This window comes from Ostrinia furnacalis, unplaced genomic scaffold (genome assembly GCF_004193835.3).
Source record: "Ostrinia furnacalis isolate ACB-3 unplaced genomic scaffold, ASM419383v2 OfSCF4386, whole genome shotgun sequence".
Classification (NCBI taxonomy): domain Eukaryota; kingdom Metazoa; phylum Arthropoda; class Insecta; order Lepidoptera; family Crambidae; genus Ostrinia; species Ostrinia furnacalis.
This window is the reverse complement of record NW_021134625.1, coordinates 68,459-91,962: the sequence shown is the minus strand read 5'-3', so window position 1 is coordinate 91,962 and position 23,504 is coordinate 68,459. Positions and strand designations below refer to the sequence as shown.

Genomic DNA, 23,504 nt, shown 5'->3' with positions numbered 1-23,504 from the left:
TTGCACATTTTTCCGAGTCATGGACTTTGGACCATGGACATGGACATTGATAGACATTATAAACAGCACAATCATGAGCTTAGTAATGTTCTAGGGCAGTGGTTCTTAACCTTTAAGTCATAAGAGACCATTTTACCAAATTTCCGTCTTGTCAGGGACCGCCTCATAATCGGTCAAAACCAGTTTTACTGCAAAAATCAGTTAAAAGTGGTTTTAACCAAGGTGTGCAAGTGCTCTTCGTGGACCACTTGGAATGTCTTCAGGGACCACCAGTGGTCCGCAGACCACCGGTTAAGAACCACTGTTCTCGGGTGTATTAAGAATGTTGTTGTTTTTCCAGAAATGGCCCACGAGGGCGGCGGGTCGGAGGGCTCCCCGCAGCACACGCCGTCGCCCCCGCACCCCGCGCGCCTGCCCCTGGCCGACTCCAGCTTCCACCACCAGATCATGCAGGTGAGCAGATGCATCCAGTCTAAAGTTTATGGAACGAACAGCTCCTTAAGGTCAGCTCACAACTGAGTAACTGCAAACAAACATTTAAGATCAGAAGTGTAAAACAATCTTAAGACTATAAAAAAATCCCCCGCAAGTAAAACCAGAAGGATGTGGTTTTACTATAGGTAAAGTCCAATTCATTCGGACTATGAAATTGGTCAATTTACTTTCACACTATTTGTATTTGTCGGCCGTTTGGTGTAGTGGTTCAGAATGGACTACTATGCCGAGAGGTCCCGGGTTCGATTCCCGGCCGGGCAGAAATTGAAATGATGAATTTTAATATCTGTGACGGGTCTGGGTGTGACTATGTATAATATTTATGTATTTAAAAATAAAAATAAAAAAGTATATAACTAGTATATCCGTTAAGCTAGCACCCATAACACAAGCATTAAGTTGCTTACTTTGGGGCTAGCTGGCGCTGTGTGTGAAATTGTCCAAAGATTTATTATTATTATTATTTGGGTTAAGATCCCAAATACAAATAGTGCACTTATTATTACTGTGTAAAGCACTTTGTCCATTTAGTGAAAGCTGAATACTTGAAGCTAATGAGCGCTCGTCAAGCGCGGCGTGGCCGGCCACGGAGTTCCCGTGACCTTTTCTCGGAATATTGCACAAACGCGACTCCATCCATCTTGTTTAAACTCGGCCGCAGCGTATTTTTAAAAAGTTCCTGCGCGCCGATATAAATAAACCGATATAAAAACAAGTATATCGCTCCACGCAGCCCGTCTGCACACTATATTTACATGCGTTCCGATGTAATACACGCTTTAATTTTAGACCGAATGTTGATCGCGGCCTCTCGGACTCTCGACGTTGCGAATTCAAAACATTCGAGCTATTAGTGTTTACCGGTGATAATATCAAGTATCCGGCTAGAAGCGGTTATAAATAATTCCGAATACACGTGTTTCGAGAGGAACTCCCACGCATTAATTGAATACGGATATAGTACAAGAAACAGCGGTGGCATCGTACGAGAGCAGCAAGCACGCNAGCAAGCCGGGCTCCCAGGAATGCCGGCAGGTCCTCCGCCCGCTGCAGGCCCCACGGGACCCCCGCCCACGGCGCGCGCGCAAAACATCCGTCCGCGGGCTATTCGCGGCACGCACGCATTCCGACGTCCGCCATTTTTTTACCGAACCAAAATAATGTCTGCGACGCCAAAAATATGCGCAGACGCTTATACTGCAACCGCTTCTTTTATTTTATACTTTTTATTAAAGCTTCGTCGCAATTTCGGTTCGGTGTACTTCGCTCATTCATTGTTCCAAAACACGTACATTGAACAAAATTAAATCCAAATTGTTTTCTCGATCTTGAGTGTTGTTTGCATGTTTCAAAATTTCATTTAGGCAACTTAAAATCTGATTAAAAATATTTATAAATCAACTCAATGCTGATATTTCAACAACTCGTTAATCCTGCCAATATTTTTGATCAGATTTCTAGACGCTGAGGTCTTGCCCTAACATTTCCGATGCAAGGAGTGTTGAATGGGCTATGAGTACATATATTTCCTCTCTCCTTGTCAGAGTCAGAGCCCGAGAAAGAACCATATCGCAGAGAGAGCGAAACAAACCTTAGAGAATAATTTCCTGCTGCAAGTGAGTCCAAATTATAATACTTGTGTTGTGTGTCGCATTCAACCAGTCCTGATTTGTGTGCTAATGGCAATGAACACCAGACCTAGATCTATGAGTCCTGTGTGTGAAATGGTACATCTAGGTTAAACATTGCATAGCGTTTGATGTGAAATTCACACTTTAAAGTTGTATGGTAGTTGAATATGACACTGTTTGATAATTTTAAATAACCTGTAATTATTATACCTTTGTGTGTTAAATTGCATTGAATAGATGAGGTAAACGTTAGGTGTAATAGACATCACGAAATAGCTTTGCGAATAATGACACCATACACGTCATCACAGGTAATGGTCTAATTTCATTATGTTAAAAATAAATCGCTATTGGCATCTTAAGATTCGTAGCATGAATAGTAACTAAAATTACGCAGTTAATCATGACATAAGTAATGCTTTCAAAATTATCCAGGTTGATGGAGATGTCTCTCTCTCACGCTAAGATATTTCGATTATGATGTTACACCTTACGAAATCTAACACATTACAATAAAATATTCATGCTACGAGCACAAACATACTTGCACGATAACCATAGTAGTGAGCAGCAAAATTAGTCTAACCAAATTAATATTTTTATGTGGCATTATTATACACCGAAAAACCATACGCAACCCAGCAATGTGGTGGAGTTTTACGCTGTTTACTACTGTGTCGATCAGAACTGATTGGTATACGGTGTCACCCACAACCATTCACTGTCGCCGCAGACTTCTGATTGTTCGTATCCAGTAACTCGATCCTCGCCTGTTCCAGCTGAAGAAGCAGCAGCAGCTCCAGCAGGAGATCCTGCTGCAGCACTTCCAGCAGCAGAGCCAGAAGCTGGCTCAGGAGCACGAGCAGCAGCTTAGGCATCACTTAAAGGTCGGCTTGTTGCAAGTAAAAATTCTTTCATGATAGTGTTCCTATATTTCTACCTCTTATTCTCAAAAGCTTAAACAATAATACTATATTAAATTGTTTCTTTCTAGTTAAGTGAAGTAGATATTTGTTATAGAATTCACTAGGTGAAATGCTATTAAGAATAAGAAGGTAGGTAAATGTGTATAGTGTGTATTACTTTAGATTGGAGTCATAATATGCCAGAATTAATGTTTACACATCTGCATCTGCTAATGATAGTAACTATGGATACCCTTATTTTACCTAATTAGTTTTGAGGCATATGTTTTCAACCTAATGTGATGCACATTTGTAAATATTGCTCCAATATTTCCCTTTAGAAACTTTATTTAACTGTTTACGTTAAGAATTTCAACAACTAGAAGCGTCCTTCGAATTATTTTCCCTTTAAAATTAGTATAACAATAAAAAGCAGTGCCTTGATAATGAAATAGACTTCTGTTAATAGTATCGGCCATAAATATCGCGTTTTCTCGCACGTGATCACCATGAGAACGGCCATGCCAAATCGCGGGCGAAAATACCGCGATTGTTTTAATACGAGGAACCACTCGCCGCTAATTGCGGACCATTGGCCAGCGCCCGACGTGCTGATCGCCGCAATACATTTGATTTGGGATTTGTAAGACAGATACAAAACACTATTGTTATCCACTATTTGAATTAATTCTTCAATTTTACACGGAATACATAATTATTCTTTTTCTGGCAACTCTTCATGTAGAGAGAGATAACTGTCAACTAAGAGAGTTATTTTAAAACTTGGAATCTAATTTAAAAGGGATATGCAAAGAAGCACACATACGCGGTCCAATATTGGACCAAACGCGATGTCACGCTAAGAAGCTGGCTGGAATCCCTACCGTTGGCGCAAACTCTGGCGTCGCCGTGTCACTTGGGCCACGATATAAATAGCCATGAATGGTGGCCGGGCCATTTGTAATTACATCATTCATACTCGCCCATTACGTGTGCCTAACTTCGTTAACCGAATCAAGGCGGCACGCAAATTAAACACCACATTTGTTTAAACTCCCCTCAGGATTCATGCTCGGTGTTGTCATCCTTATATTCTCAATTATTTTCATTAGTATCGACCATAACGTAACACTCAAAAATACCTCGGGTTGGTCAAGATTCACCGTCCAAATTCAGTTTTAGATAATTCATGGAATTATGCGGAAAATGTGGATTGAAGCCAATAACATGTTTGATCGTATTTTGCGGATACTTCTGCTCCTGAGTCAACGCGGCATCCGTGACGCACCTACAAATTACTGCGCGTTACTCACCGTCTTAATGATTTTGATATCAAATCAAATTCGGAATACAATAACAAACGCTCGTATCGTTTGGGTCTTTGCCATCTGTGTTACATCGCCGACCTAATTATCGCGTGGATTCCATTCAGAAGCTTTTTTCTTTGCATTTTTTAAATTGGTTCTTTCTTAAGGTGGTTACGTGCTCCGGCAGTTACACATCAGGCATTAAAAGTAAATACAATCGGACACTTACGACCGAATACTGAAACGATGCTCAAAGTTTACAGACTAATGAAACAATATTTTTTGCCATCGTAGGATTTGTTTCTTCTAAGTTCACAAAATTTAATCTTGTAGACGTGTCAACTTCGAATATCGTTCCACTATTCGTGCGCAAGTCCTTATGGGATCCTCACTGTAGGTGTTGAGTATGTTTGGGGCGCAGCTTCACCCCGATGATCTGAAGTGCAAGGTAACCCTCCAGATGTGGGAACAGCAGAAGGCGCTGGAGGAGGCGGCGCTGCGGGAGGCGAGGGAGGCGCGCGAGGCGCTGGAGGCGCGCGAAAGGCACGAGCGCGACCGCGCCGAGCTGCTGCGCAAGAAGGACAAGCTAGAGCCCAGCGCCAACGCCTCCTCGCAGGTCAAGCAGAAGCTGCAGGTGAGCACCAACCCCACACAAACTATTAAGGTAAGTATAGACTAGAGCAGGATCCCGATTACGCTAAAAAATTTCATCTTCAACATGCCCGGACGACGAACGAACATCAGCCCCCCTAGACAAAACGCACTTTTTGATCGAATCGAAAATCGAATCCGTCAAAACTCCATACAAAAAAGGGGCTTTTCGACCACTTTTCGACTGGTTTGCGATTATAATTTGCACTTTGTCTAGACCCACTGCTGTTTTGACAAATCCGTATCGCGGTGTCGTTTTGACAGCTAGTTGAAACGAAGCATAGACGTAAACGTAAAGCTAAATATCTCATGTGACAATGAAAATACTAGGAAGTTACGTCCATTACCGTGATAACGAATTTGCACCTCAGCTGGAATGAAAAACGGAGCGCAACTGGAGAAGAAGCGCGTATGTATTGGAGACGTTAAAAATTAGCGTAATCGGGGCACAGTTCTATGTAATGGAACATTCTTGCAAACAGGTAAAATGTATGACGTTTGGTTTGTGATATGGTGACATTTAGACATTTCATAGACCGACTCGTTGTTCTGTTACAGTAAATGCTCTAGTCTATACTCACCTTAAGAACAGCATCTATTACAAGCATGACGTGCCGTCGTTTGTACGTAGAAACGTGTCCACATCTGTGTAAGATTAATGCAGCTGCTAAAATTGATAATGATTTTTCGATTCGGAAATTCGATGGGTCTCTTTAGACAAAGTAACATTGAGGACAGATTCAGTTTCAATCTTGAACGTAAACAAAGTCATTGTCGTCATTGACCATAAACACGTCGATCTTTAAACTTCGAAATCCAAATAAATAATACTGCAATACCTGACCTCAAGTGTGGACACGATAGTAAAATAGTAATCTAGTAACATAGTGGACCTAAAGCAATCAAGTTAGAGGGATACATGTCGAACTCACATGATGACCACCGTTGAAGACAGGATCCTCTCGGCTTGTACAGTGGTCGGGCCGATTGCAACAACGTTATCGGTGATTTTATTTGCATTTCAGGAGTTCCTCAAGAAAAAACAGGCGGCCGCTAACGCTAACGGCACGGTCCCCGGGGGGTCGCCTTACAGGAATTGGTAAGAAGTGGCAATGGCATGCGTGTGCTGATGTTTGCTGTCGTGACGTGGACGTAGTTGTATTTCTTACCTTACTTGTCTGTGGATAGATATAAACAATGAATGAACCATTTCAGATAAGATTTGGCATGGTTACGTATCTGCTCAAAGATATGAGTATCCGAAATGCTGTTTTTGTTTTTTGAATCAAAAGAATTTCATTTATTTATTTGCTTGGAACTTTCCATTAACGCATAAATGTATTGCTAATCAAAAGTAAAAACCGGCATCACTGATATAGCCGTGCTTATCTTATGTGACGATAATATCTTGTCAAACTTAATTGCCATCTATAATTAACCATTATTGATTAACAAGTGACGTGATTCTTAATTGCAGTAAACGTCATTCATCGACTGATGATAATGCAATGAAAATCTCGACGATAAATCAACTTAGCCACACCCTAAAATCTTCTGTATATGACGGTGGACATTGAACATTACCTACTGTTATAAAAACTGAATTAGGGATCGGGTCAAAGTTTATATGCAACTATCCACGTTTTTCAAATGGTTTGAAAATAAAGTACCTATAGAAAAGCCGGCTATTCGTGTCTAATTTTGAATCTTCGTTTTTTAAACTTTGTTTATGCAATCATTTGTAAATAGCGTCCGGTCCTTGCCTTAGTCCTCTCATACACCCAATCAGTTCCCACAGCTATTAACCGCGTGTTTCTCGCGTAGGGGCATAGTGAAGTCGTCGTCGGGCGAGTCGATCACGTCGACGGGCGCAACGGCGACGGCGCACCCGTACCGGCTGGCGGCGCCGTTACCGCTGGCGCTGAACGCCGCGCCGCCGCAGCCCTCGCCCAGCGACTACCCGCTGAGGAAGACCGGTGAGTCACTTACCTGCTGGTTGGAGGGTAGATGTGACGTGCCATCTGTGAGGGTCACTAGTTTTAAAGTGTCTTGTTGAAGGCTAAAAGGACATTTGATGGGGTTTGAGGGTGTTTTTTTACAAGCCCTATACGACACACTCGATGTCCAAGTTACGGCCAGTATTTGTGATGTGATTCGTATATTAAGAGCGTTGTCACATTTTTCATGCAGAAATCGAGAATTTGGCAGATTTCGAAATGATTTTAGTCATATAATTTATTGTTATAGCTTCTTTTGACTTATATCATCGTAATTATCATACGTTTTTACGGAATGTCTATTGACAAAATCTCGTTCAAATTGGATTTTTGCCTACGAAAACAGCGAATTTCGAAAGCCCGATTTCCAGGTAACTCGCGANCACTTCAATACACACAACTTCAAAAGAGTGTGACAATACCGCGTCCGTTCAAGTCTGATTAGAACCATGAGTGCACCAGATTCACTCCCGAAGATATCGGAACGATAAACGTCACCATCTTATTCACGTATTTCTAATATTCGGTTTGGCCGAAGCTTCGGCTGGTTTTTGGCCGAAAACGAAAATATGGCCGAATGTCCATTTTTTGGCCGAAAATGGCCGAAAACGAAAACGAAAACGAATATTCGGTCGGTCACTAGTTATGGTACCATTAAGCTGGTCTGATGATGGAGTCAGGAGGTGGCCATAGGAATTCCTAAACGAAACGGTGGAAACTTATCGACTTTGGGTTTGTTGGATTTGTCTTTTCGAGCACTTTGGTGCTAAATTGCATTGTAATTGAATCAAGGCTCTGAGATTGAGATAATATAGACTAAGAGCTGGTGAACGCCAGACCTACGACATTTTATAAAAGCTAAAAGTTTGTCAGGGTATGCTCCTAATATAGGTTAGAATGTTGGTGGATTATGAAGTTTGGATCATCGTTGCTTTGGCAGCTATCCTGAAAAAACTGTGTGGCAAGGAGTTGGAACTGTCAAAACTGTTTGAAACTGCTGATGTCGAAACAACTTCTAATCATTGCCCAAATATTAGAAGTAGTTTCCTCATCAGCAAGACAGTTTTAACAGTTCCAACTCCTTGCCAGACAGTTTTTTTAGGATAGCTGCTAAAGCCACGATGACCGAATCATTATGATTCACCAACATTCTATCCTATATTAGGAGCATACGCTAAAAAAACTTTTAGCTTTTATAAAATGATGTAGGTCTGGCGTTCACTAGCTCTTAGTCTACTACTAAAAAGTGTAAAATTAAATTATTAAAATACTTTTTTAAAAACAAGCTTTTATTCTGAAATGCAGTTGTTACTAAAACGAAAAAAAAAAACCGGCCAAGTGCGTATCGGACACACGCACAAAGGGTTCCGTACCATTGATTTATGATTTTTTTTTTATTTAAGTTATTTGTATGAAGGATTACGCGGTAATAAGCGGTTTACGATTTACGAGGTATTAAAAAAAACTACTTACTAGATCTCGTTCAAAACAATTTTCGTTGGTAGTTTTTATAGTATTAATGTACATCATTTATGTTTTTTTAGATTTTTCATTTTCTTATTTTAGAAGTTAGAGGGGGGGACCAACTTTTTTCCACTTTGGAAGCGTCTGTCACGCAAACTATTCGGTTTAGAAAAAAAATATTTTAGAAACCTCGATATCATTTTTGAAGACCTATCCATAGANTCGTATAATAAATAAAAATCACTACGCGAAAAGATGCATTGCTGAATTTGCTATGACAAATAAATCAAACCGCAGGGCAATTATTCTTTGTATGTCCATCAAAATGTTATAATTGTCCTCTAATGAGCGATCACATAGACTAAATACTTGCTCATATTTGTCACAATTACCGTTGTTTACCCCAAGCGGTTTGTTACTTAAAACCACACCTTTGTGCCTCGCAATAAGACACATTTTCCATGTCGCCTGCAGACGACACGTGTAGTCGGTGTGTGCTCAGTGACGTCCATATTTATAATACTGCTCCTAAATGCATATTTGTGTGTAATTAGTGATTAGAAAACATACTAATATTAAATTTTGTAAATTAGCATAACATTTTAAAATAATAAAAGTATGGTTTTGTTGATAAAGTCTTAAATATGTTTAGTTAAATCAACATTACGTAGTTAAAAATATAAATATTAATAATAACAGCAACCGTATTGTATTCAATGTAATAACTGCACGCTCGAAAACTCATAAACAATCAAATCCCCTAATTTATCGTATTAGAAGAGTCTGTTATTTGGCTCTGGATCAGTGGCCCTGTAAAAGGGCTTCTGTATTTTCGGCTGTATCGCCTCTATCCGTTTTTGGCGCTCTCTTCCATGAGCAAGAACCATTAAAGGCTTCGACTCTATGTAACTATGAAAACAAAAGCTGATTTGACCAAGATTCCAAAAGATGCATGTAACTTGAGGCTATAACGTCGAGTACCTTTGATTGTTTACGAGTGTGCGGCAGCAGCCTAACCGGCATGGCGTGTTGACGTGTGTGTGCACTAACAGCGTCGGAGCCGAACATGCTGAAGGTGCGGCTGAAGGCCCGCGTCATCGAGCGCCGCGCCTCGCCGCTCGCGCGCCGCCCGCTCAAGCCGCGCGTCAAGCACCGCAGTGAGTATCCAACAGCGAGTTACTACGAGTTAACGCGACTTGCCGCGAGTTACTCCCAGCTACCGCGACTTGCTGCGAGTTACTCCCAGCTACCGCGACTTACCGCCAATCGCAGGTGTCATCGAGCAGCGGCCACTATCCTCTCAGATTGTGGTCAAAAGTGGAACTACTGAATGACAATTGCTGAGTACCGCGCCCGCGATACCGAGCATCTCGCATGTCCGCCAAGCGGCGCGACTATCCTCTCGAATTGCGGCCGAAAGTGGAACTAACACTATGGTAGTTGCAACCAAACTATGCTGCATCAAACAAACTGATAATATGGCTATCTAATGTTGGTCTAAGGACTTTTTTGTTGTACGTTAGTTCCATTTTTCGCCACATTCTGAGGAGCATACTAACGCGATAAAATTATATTAATTCTTTGGATTTAACAAGACTGAATGGGCATCAGCTTAGGGTAATTGGTAGGAAGAGGTGGATATTATCATTTGCTGACAATACCTCAATGCCTCAGATTGAAACCCATTGCCTTCAGCTGTCAATTCATATTCATGACAGCGATATAATGTTAGACTTCATGACACAACAAGTAATGCAACATACATGTGCCAATCTTAAGCGATGGCACATAGTACGAATGATTGTACCATATTACAGGAGTACTTGTATGTAGTTATTTGTGGGTAATGGAGCAAAATGAAAATTACATTACGTGGCACAATAAGCATGATTTTTGTGCCTAAAAAGTAAAGTATGTTTGTATTTGTCTATAGTATGAAAATTAATTATGCATGCAATAAAATAAAGTGATCGTGAATTTTATTGAATCAAGTGGTTACTAACTTTCGATACGACACGACATTGCAGGTTTGCATGAACTATATTGTTCTATTCTTCTTTTCTAGAGTGGGTTGTAACAATAGTTGTCATATTTTATACATTTAATAAATGTCGCAAGTCAAAATCACGCTCAATCGAAAATTTTGCAACAACGTCGATAGGAACTCTCGTTCTCGTTCAGCCGAAAGACGTCCACTGCTGGACAAAGGCCTCCCCCAAGGATTTCCACAAAGACCGGTCCTGTGCCGCTCGCATCCAGGCACCTCCCGCGACCTTCACCAGATCGTCGGTCCACCTAGTGGGAGGCCTGCCCACGTTACGTCTTCCGGTTCGTGTATAGGAACTAATATTTTGTATTCTGGAAGTTTCGAATCATGGTGTCAACGATTTATAAGATGTCAGGCCTTCATTGGTTGGGTTTTTGTGGCGGTCAAGCTGTAGATCCTGGCTACACAGGCGTTGCAGTAGTGGGAATAGTCCCGTAAGATGTCAAGCTGTATCACCAGCGCATTGACACTGGTTTCGGTTGCAGACTGCGACGGCACGGGATCTCCGCGCGGGTCGCCGCCGGGCGTAGCGCCGCCCATCCGCGAGGAGGACGAGTGCGGGCGCGCGGCCGAGCTGCTGTTCTCGTCGCCGTCCATGCCCAACATCTCGCTGGGCCGCCCGCACCTGCCGCACGCGCACCTGCCGCACCCGCCGCACCCGCCGCATCCGCCGCACGCCGCGCATCCCACGCCAGCGCAGGTGCGTAACTATAGTCTGGTCTGCGAGCACGTAGAATTTTGTCCAATGACCCCAAGCTACCCATCCTTATCGCTCGCGCGTAATTATATTGCATTATTGCTGTCGCGACTGTGCGACGGGCGCCCGCAGTGAGTGTGCGAGCGCCCGCAGTGAGTGTGCGAGCGCGACAGCAACATAATTCGCGCGAGTAGCTTGGGGTCATTGGACAAAATTCTACGTGCTCGCAGATCAGACTATACCTTATAGATCAAGGCTCTGGCCCAATAGATTTTCCAGATGAGCGTTTCTTAGACTGTGGCGACGCCGGGCCACAGCTTTTTGAAAATCAGAGCAAAAGCAAAACTATACTAAATTCATAAGGCCATTTATAACACCGCCCGCCGGTTGACTCGCTGGCGGGAAAATTCAAATGCCTGGGCGGAAGTGGCCCTTCCGCGTGCCTGGGTTTGGCCAGCCTCTTTATAAACGTAACCTCCCTCGTTCTTTGGAGACGCATGATACGGAAGGCCGACCCCAAATAAAATAGGATAGGGCCAGGCGAAAAAGATCTCGTTCCTTGGGGATTCAGAAGTAAGAACACCTTGTGCTCGGGGCCATTGTTGCATAGTTAAGTCTACTTCTCGTCACAGAACCTTACTACAGCACCACCTCCAGACGTAAAGAAATTGCTAATCCCGCAATGAGTTATGCTCAAAACTTTTATGACTTGAAGCGATTTTAGCAGTCTTTATTTTCCAGCTTTTGATATAGCGTTCTGTAATGACTGTAATTCCGGAATAACTGTAATCATTAAACTATGTCTATCTTAGAGCAAACGGAAGAAAAATATATCAGTAAATAAATTGTATTTTTCTATATGAAATTGAAATGTGCTGTGTGAAATTGTCCAAAGATTATTTATTTATTATTTATTATACCTCAGGTGTCAGTATCCCTCCCGCCCGTGTCAGAGGCGGAGGCGTTTTGCCCAACGGTGGGCGTGGGCGTGGGCGGCGTAGGCGTCGGCGTAGGCGCGCGGCTCATCAAACGGCCCCTCGGCCGCACACACTCGGCGCCGCTGCCGCTGGGCGACCCGGCGCTGCAGCCGCCCGTAGCACACCATTACCTCAGGGACCAGATACGAAAAACGGTGAGTTAGTCCTACATTATAATACTAGATGGCGCTGTGCTTATTTAACTCGCGGTATCATTTGATTTTTTCCAATTAAATAGGTAGCAAAGTGGTGTTGTACTTATTACCTTTTTAAACAAGCACCTATTGATTAATTTTTGTATGCGGTCTTGCCGACTTGAGTAAGACCGTAATAACTTTAATCATTATACAGTTGGTTGGTATAGTGCGGTCCAGGGGTGAAGCTATCGGCACGGTAATATTATCTATACAGTATTCCAACTCGGCCATATTTTTGAAATAAATGTCTACAGCCGAGCGGTACGTCACCCTATGACAACATGTGATATGATGGGGCTGCCCACCTGCAGACCCTATTTTCACTACATCTGCCTACTTAGAATTTCTATCTAGTTTTGTGAGTGTATTTTGTGATTGTAATTTTTTATTTTATTTTGACAAACAAAATACTTTGTGAATGAAATAGGATAAAAATGCATGTTGTCTTGTCATTAGTAGATTTAACTAAAAAAAAATATTTGTGTTAAGATTTAGTAACAAATCTTATAAATTTGCGACCGTAAAATGTATGCTCCTCGACCGAGGCGTACAAAATGCTTGATTTATTATACAGAGTGTTGGGTAAATGGATTTATAAGCAGACACTAGCCCATGTTAACGTGTGCATAAATGGTATGGTGAAGTCAGAAATTTTATATCAGCATTTTAATAATTTTAATTTTCATAGAAATCTGATTTTATAAATTTTATTTTGTATGAAAATTAAAAAAAATATGATATCACTGACTACACCATACCATTTACATAACACCTTGTATAAATAGGTAGGTACTTGTAATTATTTTTTATAAAAACAACACTTACTGTTTACAAAACAACACATCGTCAGTTTGTTACTGTGGCACATTCGCGACACCCCCGACTTTTGCATGTCGAGCGCATACCGAGATTTGAATTTCGAAGGAAAGCTCGCGTCTCGTCCGTTTATATGAAGTTACAATACTGTATGATAGTATTACCGTGCTATCGGCGTATCAGTGATATCAATGATACGGGGCCGTCTGGCTACAAATGAACCATTGGACAGAGTAGGCAACTGCTTATGGGCCCTAGCTTTTTCCGCGTACGAGTGGGGTCCTGTCAGCTAAAAATACCAATGGTGTACTAATGACCTTTTTTACGATGACATTTTAGGAGGGTCCCCTCTCTGAGGCTGGTTTTAAGTGTCACGCGGACCGTCCGGTGCGGCCAATCTGTATGAACTTCTAGGGAGCGTTTTAGAGTAACGCGGTCCGGAGGAACCGCTCCGTTCCCTAGCAGTTCATACAAATCGGCTGTGCGGAGCGATCCGCACTGACAGTCCGCGTGACACCAGAATCAGCCTAAGACACGCTACGCCGCTGGTGTCNGGGGTAGGTCAGGTAAATGGCAAATCCACCAGCGGTCGCTCGATGACACTTAGACAAATAGTTTTATAAAACGTCAACTAAGTTGGTTAGGTATTTGTTTTGTAGATACTTATACAAATGAACGTATAAAATGAGTTTATTTCTAAAAGTATGTTTCTGTAAGGTACATGGTGGAAACGATAAGTGATTTCACTTGATTTTTAATTATACAAGATATCGAGAAACTGTTTACTGTTCCTGTAAGTGCTTCATGAGCTCTTTAAAACAATAACAATGAATACTAAATTCATACTAAATGTATGCCGCCAGCCATGAACAAAGATACCCCTTCTCAGCGGTTTCCATAGTAATCGGAATAGGTTGTGTGATTCTTTCAGGCAGTGCATTTTCGCATGTCGCGAGCGCTATGGAAACCGCTGGGAAGGGGTATCTTTGTTTAACAATTACGTCGAAACTAATAGACGTAGACTAATAAATTTACATTCGTTTTGTAGAATAGCTCAAATACTAAAAATACAATGCAAATAAAACATACCTTAACGACCTGGTTTTTCTTGTGTTGGAAAATAACTGAAAAAGAAGTGAAAAAAGTAATGTATTTTTCTAATTAAATCCATTCTTACTCCCATAAAATGTATGAAACTTGTGTCTGCTTTCTTCTTCTACTGATGGATAATTTTACTGGCTATCGCATGATATAAAATATTTGCCTATTAAGTGTTTTTTTGGTTATTTGATAAATTTCTCCAAAAAATGCCCCTATAACCGGAAGTTTTTATTACTTTGTATCATTCTCTATCGTATTACCTTCGTAAAACCAAAAATCGCAGGTCTCTATCCCTATCACAACGTTTGCAATGATCGTTTGAACTAAGCCTCTCCGGGCGCGCCATTCAACGCTTCGTTAACAACAAAACTGAAAATGGCTCTAGATTGGTAATTTTGATAAAGACAAGTTAGATTTCCAATAAAAACAAAAGATTTCGAAGTAAAATAAGCATTTTAGTTAAAATTAAAATTGTCTCTACCTGTAGCGGAGAATAATGTTGTGGCAGGCCTTTGTTCAAACGATCATAGCAAATGTTGGGATACGGATAGAGACATGCGATTTTTGGTTTTACAAAGATAATACGATAGAGAATAATAGAAAGTAATAAAAACCACCGGTTATAAGGGCATTTTTTGGAGAAATTTATCAAATAACCAAAAAAACACGAATTTTTAAGCAGATTTTTTTCAAAAAGTATCATTATTTTTTATAAGTTGGCATTTTATGTGTATTTTATGTATTATTTTAGTATCGCCTGTTACTTTGCATTATTACTGTTTTTATTTTATCAGGATATACCGCTTAGTTTAAAAGTTATTACGTTTTCTTTACAACAAGTAATTGGAAGAAAAAAAATTCTATAAAAAAATAAAAAAAAAATCTCAAAAAATTTTTGACCTGTTTTTTGTCGATAAAAATAGGTCTAGTTTCATCTGTTTTCATATGTACACTTTAACGTGACTCACACTGTATACGAAGCAGGTAGGTACTAACACCCGTAGGTATTCACAAACTATACTTGCTTATGTGAAGCAACAACGCTATGCGAATTCGAACGCACAGCGTTGATTAGAGCTCTGTGATTAGTTCGCACTCCCTCAAGTATTGTCTATGAATAGGTTTTTGGGACCCAGTGCGTCCATGTGTATACTGTGTGACCTCATAGTAATGTTTGTAAATACGGGTGTAAAGTTTTTTTGAAGGAAAGCATGAGATATCGGGTTTAAAAAAAAACTATCTATTCAAGTGATCCAAAGTCAAATAATTTGACTATCGTTTCAAGTCAGGTTCAGAAAATTAAATGTACTGTATTGAATTAAGCATTATATCACNGCTCGTCGGCGCGCGCGCGCCCGCCACCGGGCTCGCCTACGACCCGCTCATGCTCAAGCACGGGTGAGTGCGGCGCACAGTGTCGGAGCTGACGGCGCACAGCGAGCCCGCCCCGCCCCCCGCCGAGCCCGCCCTTTTGACGTTCCACGAGATCCTGAGCCTGTGAAAAAAAAAAGAAATCATCGTATCAATCATCATCATCAGATCGAAGTCGCATCGAGCTTGAAAGTCTGTCAACTGGGAAATGTGATCTCAATGGGCAAGAGAGCGATCCTATCTAGTCTAGTGCCGACTTCTTGGAGCTTCAATCTTTGTCGTACTCCTCACATTATGGATGTTCGCATCTTAATTTAAATTCGAACGATGTTGCAACGGCAACTGATGACTGACGATCGAGCACGCTCGGCGTTCTTTGGTTTTTAATCGACTTTTAAAAAAGGAGGAGGTTGTTTCATGTTTCGATATTCCAATTTTGAGGCTACGCATCATTACGCAAATACATTGTCGAAACATTCAACAACCAACACATTTATTTCGTGTCCTGAATGTTTGATATTCGGTTGCAGGTGCGGCTGCGGCGCGCACGCCCCGACGCACCCGGAGCACGGTGGGCGGTTACAATCAGTGTGGGCGCGCCTGTGTGAGACCGGGCTCAGCGCGCGCACGGAACGCACGCGCCCGCGCAAAGCCACGCTTGAGGAACTACAGGTGAGCTATAACTCGCGGTGATTGCAGCAGTATTTTGAACCTTATCAATAAAAAAAATGAGATTGCGCAGTAACCTAAAGTTAAACTTGGCGTTTAGACGCATTTCGTTCAATTGGTTGGCTCCGATAATAACAAATTTTACTGTTCTGCGCTGCTATTCGCCAAATAGACATGGTATGGTAATGAGGGCTATCGTTTTAGCGCTCACCAGTTAGCGCCACTGTAGAGTAAGGTCCTGTCACTTGCTAGTAGCGAAGACAGTTGCACCAACTGGTGAGCGCAAAAGTGGTAGGAGGACTATCGCATTTGCACTCATCAAGATGGCGCCACTGTAGAGTAAGGTCCTGTCAATCGCCAGGGGTGCCAACTGTTAAATATATAAACGATAGCCCTCATTGCGCAAGTCCTTAGTGCCTTTGTCTGCTCAGCTGTATCTGGGATGATCAATTTGTCAACGGTCACTTGGTCGTCTCAAGTACGCTTGCTTCACTGCACGACCCTTTACCATTCTTTCCGGATGTTTATTTATTTTTATTTTTCTTTATTCAAAAAACCACAGCTCTTTATAATTAACTAGCTGACCCCGCGAACTTTGTTCCGCCTTAATGGCAATAAATAAGCAGACTTTTTTTTAAATTTCGAACGGGATAAAAAGTATCCTATGTCCTTCTCCTGGCTCTAAACTACCTCCCTGACAATTTTCAGCTAAATCGGTTCAGCCGTTCTTGAGTTATAAGCGAAGTAACTAACACGACTTTCTTTTATATATGTTACTGTAAAAGCTCGAACTACGGTTAATCTTAAGATTTAAGTGTAAGTCTTAGGATTTACCGACATGAGTTGGTAAATGTAAGTATTTNTAACACGAAATTTCAAATGCAAATTTCTCAAAAGTATGTTCTCAAAATTCGGTGATTTTTTTTTCGTGAGTAAAATAAAAGGTCTTTTATAACATGCAATAATTCGTTATTGCTCAAAATGTACAACTTAAATTTAAAAAATTAAAAACCAAAAATCAGTTTTTTTATAATTTCTCCGGATCTACAAAGCTTTAGAATGTGATGTATAGCTCAAAAAAAGGGAAATTGTGTGCTTTATTACTCACATAAGTCAATTGTGTTACAACTTCAACAAAAGAACAGATAAACCAAAAATCGTATTTTAACACACACAAAATAAGCCAAATTAAAAAAAAAATTTCTCGAAAGCTGTTGAAGATAGACCACGGGTTTCTTTTAAGAATTTACTTAGATTTACTTGTTAAATCATGTCATCTATTCACCAAAAAATGTCCGCTTCCAAGTGATTTTAAAAGACTGTGCGCTGTCCTCGCCGCTCGTCGGCGCGCGCGCGCCCGCCACCGGGCTCGCCTACGACCCGCTCATGCTCAAGCACGGGTGAGTGCGGCGCACAGTGTCGGAGCTGACGGCGCGCGCTGTCCTCGCCGCTCGTCGGCGCGCGCGCGCCCGCCACCGGGCTCGCCTACGACCCGCTCATGCTCAAGCACGGGTGAGTGCGGCGCACAGTGTCGGAGCTGACGGCGCACAGCGAGCCCGCCCTTTTGACGTTCCACAAGATCCTGAGCCTGTTACTCCAATGAAATCATCGTATCAATCATCATCATCATCGGATCAACGCCGCATCGAGCTTAAAAGTCTGTCAACTGGGAAACGAGATCTCAATGAGCAAGAGAGGATGGTCCTTTCTAGTCTAGTGCCGATTTCTTGGAGCTTCAACCTTTGTCCAACTGCTTATATGGATGTTCGCATCTTAATTTAAATTCGAACGGAGTTGCGATGACAACTGATTACTGACAATAGAGCACGCTCGGCGTTCTTTGGTTTTTAATCGACTTTAAAAGCGGAGGAGGTTATTTCATGTTTCGATATTCCAATTTTGAGGCTACGCATCATTACGCAAATACATTGTCGAAACATTCAACAACCAACACATTTATTTCGTGTCCTGAATGTTTGGTATTCTCTTCCAGGTGCGGCTGCGGCGCGCACGCCCCGACGCACCCGGAGCACGGCGGGCGGTTGCAGTCAGTGTGGGCGCGCTTATGTGAGACCGGGCTCAGCGCGCGCACGGAACGCACGCGCCCGCGCAAAGCCACGCTTGAGGAACTACAGGTGAGACATAGACTCGCGGTGGTTGCAGCAGTATTTTGGATCTAATCTCAATGTATCAAATTTTCTTATTTCAATCTTATAAACAACTAAAAAAACTAACTAAGAAAATGCAGTGATTTAAAGTGAGTCTAGATCTCTAATAAGAATCTTCACTCTGGTCTGTTCTGCACCTCTCACAAGTTATCAACGTGGAAATCATACAAGTCCTTGGCGACTTCGTTTACCCAGCAGCACCTGGGACGACCAACCGGTCGTCGGTCCCTTGGTCGTCCCAAATGAGCTTGCTTCACCGCACGGTCTTTTTCCATTCTTTCCAGATGCCCAAGCTAGCTTATTATAAATAATAAATTGAAAAAAGCGACTCAATCGCTAAGAAATATTAATACTTAAGCTCATATTTTGATGTTTAGCTTAGCTCCTCATTCTTTTTTCTCCCCCAAGTGCCATCCTTTGTGCGTATCAGCCCTAGAGTCTCTTCTAAGACACCAGTAGCTCGGTATCTTCTAATAAGAAAAAAGAAGAAACACAACTAACCAACGTAATGTCAAGTCTCCCCCAAGTGCCATTCTTTGTGCGTACCAGCCCCAGAATCTTGCTTCAGTTTCCTCTCGGCTCCCAGGAGCTTGGTTTGAAAACAACTAATCAGCATCTTAGATTAATAAAACCTAGATATATAGTCAGTGCACGAAAGGTGAGGCAGATTTTAGTAAGCCAGAATGGCTTACTCGTAAACGTCACATGAACTGTCAAAGTGAAAAATTGGTAAACACGTCCGATGACTTTTAATTAATTAAGACGGTTTGTGCTGTGAAAGGGTGTCTAAATACATCAGAAAAACTAAAGAAAGTGACCAGTGTTACATTTCATAAGTAAGTACTACGATTCGACGCGTATTTTGCTTGAATTTGGTACCAGTAACAAGAAAATTTATTTCCCAATTGTTCGCCGTACAAATACACTTCCTTTTTTATGAAATCGAGACTTTTCAGTCGATTTATCTTATTGTAATTAGGTAGGTACTTTGAATTCAATAAATAAGTAAGTACATGATGCGTTTTGTTTTTGTTAGTTATAAAATAATTAAAAACGTATCAAAAATTTCCCTATTTTCGGGAAAATCGCCTTCACTGTCTACACTCCCCAACAAAATTGACACTGATGACATAAGATTTTTGCCTCACTCTTGACGAAGCGTTTGTACGAAGACTGTCCATCTAGGTTTTATTAATCTAAGACCAGCATCAATATGTCCGCAGTCGGTGCACACAGAAGCGCACGTGCTAACATTCGCGGGGCGCGGGCGCGGCGAGGGCGGCGTGCGGCAGCTGGTGCGGCTGGCGTGCGGCGGCGTGGGCGTGGACGCCGACACCGCCTGGTCGGAGGCGCACACGCCGCCCGCAGCACGCATGGCCGCCGGCGCCGTGCTCGACCTCGCGCTGCGCACCGCGCGCGGGGACCTGCGCAACGGGTGCGTACTCACCGCTTTAGGGCCTATATGACGAAGCTCGACAATGCTGGATGCGATACGGAGAGCCGAGCAAGGACCTGTTTATCACCAGGACCTCACGAGTAGTCGTAGTAATTGGATCGCGCACTCCTGGCACACAATCAGGCGAAGTTATGAAAAGAAGTGATGACATTCATCAACGTTAGCAGCCCGACGCGAAGTACCGTATTTGTGGTGTCAAGCCCCAGAAGGGGGAGAATTGACAATGAGAAGGGACAAGGATAAGAGAAATTTGTAGGGAGTCAAGCAAAGCGCCCGGGGAAAGAGCCCAGAGCAAGTACCCGCGCGCTCTCCCGAGATTCGGTTCGTACGCCGTGAGGCAGGAAGAACCATGGATGGTGGTGGGTTGCTCTATGGCAGCCGGCGTGGGCGTGGACGCCGACACCGCCTGGTCGGAGGCGCACACGCCGCCCGCAGCACGCATGGCCGCCGGCGCCGTGCTCGACCTCGCGCTGCGCACCGCGCGCGGGGACCTGCGCAACGGGTATGTAATACCAGAGTAAATACGCACGCACACACTGACAAAATTTAGCGTGGATTAGCGGGGAGTTGCGCCGAATTTTGTTAGTGTGTGCGTGCGCGCCGCATACGTATTGGCGCGCTCACATACAAACCGCGCTCGGTGCGTTTCTATGAAGATGACCTGCTCATTTGTATTTACTCTGGTAATACTCACTGCTCTAACCGGTCGGATAAACTATGGATCAGAGAAATTTGTAGGGAGTCAAGCAAAGCGCCCGGGGAAAGGAGCCCGCAGCCGCTTGCAAACCACTAAAGCCTGGTCCGTGAGCACGTAGAATTTTGTTGCTCGCACACTCACTGCGGGCGCCCGTCGCACAGTCGCGACAGCAATATAATTACACGCGAGCGATAAGGATGGGTAGCTTGGGGTCATTGGACAAAATTCTACGTGCTCGCAGACCAGACTATAGTATGATAAGGCCCTAACACAAGTCGCTCCCGTCGATCGCTGGCGAGTGCCATTGTAGTAAAAGGTCACTGTCAGTTGCTGGTGAGGAAGACAGTGATGCCAACTGGTAAGCGCTAAAGCGGTAGGAGGACTATCGCATATGCAATCACCAGGATGGCGCACTGTAGAGTAGTCGATCGCCAGTGGTGCCAACTGTTAAATATAAAAACGATAGCTCTTATTATTTTTCAAAATCTTGCATCGAACGTGTGTAACCCATATTGTCTTTTGCAGGTTTGCGGTGGTGCGGCCGCCGGGACACCACGCGGAGCCAAACCAGGCGATGGGCTTCTGCTTCTTCAACTCCGTGGGCGTGGCCGCGCGCCTGCTGCACACGCGCCTGCGCCTGCAGCGCGTGCTCGTCGTCGACTGGGTGCGTAGCGCACGGTGTGACGTCACTGTCTCCACCGTCTCCTGCAGTGAGCCAGGCGACGGGCTTCTGCTTCTTCAACTCCGTGGGCGTGGCCGAGCGTCGCACGACCGCACGGTGTGACGTCATCGTCGCCACTAATGCCGGCTGTGTATACTCTCGCCGAGAACCCACGAAACAGGTCGCTCTCGCTACCATTCAGGGTGTCTTGCTATCGCTCACTCGCTCTCGCCCCCTGTGATCGCACATGAGGTTGTCTCGTGAGACGTTCGGGCGAGTCTGGGCGCAACGCACAAATAGACAGTGAGACGAAATGGTAAGGTTTCTGTGTTACGATGACGAAAGGGTAACCAGTGCAACGCAATTTTTTTTAATATCAAGATGATAGCTTTCACTCCAAAGACAGGAATACCATTACCAACGCTGCAATTACCGAATAAAGCCCTATTCAGACCTAAGCGGTATTCGCTACCGTCTGCGGCAGAGAAAACGCTCTAGCCGCGGTACTTGATACTAAATACCTGAGCGAAACCCGCGTGGTATGTACCTCTACCCACAGCGGCAGCGAATATCGCTCAGGTTTAAATAGGCCTTAAGGGAAGAAGACAACGCCCCGTTCATGTGGCACTCGTTCATTCGTTTCAGCCAAATAACGTCCACTTTTGGACAAAGGCTTCATAACGACCGGCCCTGCGCCTTTACTGTGTGGCACTCAATAAACCACGGGCCCGTGTAACATGTCCGTAACTTGTTGTGTGGCACTCGATAAACCACGGGCCCGTGTAACATGTCCGTAACTTGTTGTGTGGCACTCGATAAACCACGGGCTCGTGTAACATGTCCGTAACTTGTTGTGAGGCACTCGATAAACCACGGGCCCGTGTAACCTCTCCGTTGCTTGCAGGACGTGCACCACGGCAACGGCACGCAGCAGATGTTCTACGAGGACCCGCACGTGCTGTACATCAGCCTGCACCGGCACGACGACGGCAACTTCTTCCCGGGCACGGGCGCGGCGGCCGAGTGCGGCGCGGGCGCGGGGCTCGGGCTCACCGTCAACGTGGCCTGGCCCGCCGCGCCGCCGCACGGCGACGCCGAGTATCTCGCCGCCTTCCGCTCCGTCGTCATGCCCATCGCCAAGGTACCGGCGTTAACCAATCATTGCAAAACGAAACTCCTTAAAATGCATATTATTCTAGCTCTAAATTACTTATCCACTAGAGCAGTGGTTCCTAACCTGGGGGTAATTACCCCCGCAGGGGTAAAACGGAAATTCTAGAGAGATAACACGGGATGGGATGAGGTTTTAATTATTTTAAATTAGCTAGGGGTAAACTCAATTCTCATACTTGTTCACAGGGGTGGTGACATTGAAAAGGTTAGGAACCACTGCATTAGAGGCTGCCTCGTCCCGAGACAGACCAAGTAGTAACCTTATCTCAATCTGCGGCACGCCGCATCCTGAGGCAAATTCGTAGGCGTGAACTGAGCCATATTGTGTCGCTCGGAACGAGGCAGCCACTAAAGCCCGGTCGCCGAGCTGTGCGACGACGGGCGGCTGCAGTGAGTGTGCGAGCGCGACAGCAATATAATTACGCGTGAGCGATAAGGATGTGTAGCTTGGGGTTATTGGACGAAATTCTACGTGCTCGACAACTAGACTAGTGGATATGATTATGGAATATTTTCTTATTTGTCTAGTCGTAATTTACTAATTGAAACATATTGGGTTTCCAGGAGTACGACCCTGAGATGGTGCTTGTATCGTGCGGCTTCGACGCGGCGGCCGGGCACCCCGCGCCGCTGGGCGGCTACAGCGTGTCGCCCGCCTGCTTCGCGCACATGACCGCTGATCTCATGACCCTCGCGGGCGGCAANTGTTACTGTAAAAGCTCGAACTACGGTTAATCTTAAGATTTAAGTGTAAGTCTTAGGATTTACCGACATGAGTTGGTAAATGTAAGTATTTCTGAAAATACGACGATTTTTTCGAGCTTTTACCATTCTAATTCAGTATATGCTAGGTTTTACCTCTGTCAGCTGGTAGATGTTGGTTTTAGGAATAAAACAATGAGTAATTCTTAATGGGGAATTATAAAACGATCGACTAAAAAATAACTTAGCGACTGATGATGGCATACTGTTTTAATAACTTGAGCGGTATGAATTTGAGTAAGCGAAAAATTAACTTAACTAA

General features: G+C 43.6%; 1 protein-coding gene across 1 annotated transcript in view; it reads left to right on the top strand.

Moving 5' to 3' along the window:
• Positions 1 to 23,504, top strand: part of HDAC4 (histone deacetylase 4) — a 95,469-nt gene that overhangs the window by 59,343 nt on the left and 12,622 nt on the right. Inside the window, exons 3-20 of the mRNA XM_028313817.1 lie at positions 341 to 453; positions 2,040 to 2,111; positions 2,906 to 3,013; positions 4,736 to 4,972; positions 6,015 to 6,088; positions 6,814 to 6,965; positions 9,503 to 9,607; positions 10,983 to 11,197; positions 12,120 to 12,326; positions 12,943 to 12,950; positions 15,609 to 15,683; positions 16,187 to 16,328; positions 17,755 to 17,837; positions 18,319 to 18,460; positions 19,717 to 19,928; positions 21,172 to 21,310; positions 22,212 to 22,448; positions 23,045 to 23,192. Of these exons, the coding sequence (XP_028169618.1) occupies positions 341 to 453; positions 2,040 to 2,111; positions 2,906 to 3,013; positions 4,736 to 4,972; positions 6,015 to 6,088; positions 6,814 to 6,965; positions 9,503 to 9,607; positions 10,983 to 11,197; positions 12,120 to 12,326; positions 12,943 to 12,950; positions 15,609 to 15,683; positions 16,187 to 16,328; positions 17,755 to 17,837; positions 18,319 to 18,460; positions 19,717 to 19,928; positions 21,172 to 21,310; positions 22,212 to 22,448; positions 23,045 to 23,192 (2,469 nt within the window). The remainder of the gene's footprint in view (positions 1 to 340; positions 454 to 2,039; positions 2,112 to 2,905; positions 3,014 to 4,735; positions 4,973 to 6,014; positions 6,089 to 6,813; positions 6,966 to 9,502; positions 9,608 to 10,982; positions 11,198 to 12,119; positions 12,327 to 12,942; positions 12,951 to 15,608; positions 15,684 to 16,186; positions 16,329 to 17,754; positions 17,838 to 18,318; positions 18,461 to 19,716; positions 19,929 to 21,171; positions 21,311 to 22,211; positions 22,449 to 23,044; positions 23,193 to 23,504) is intronic.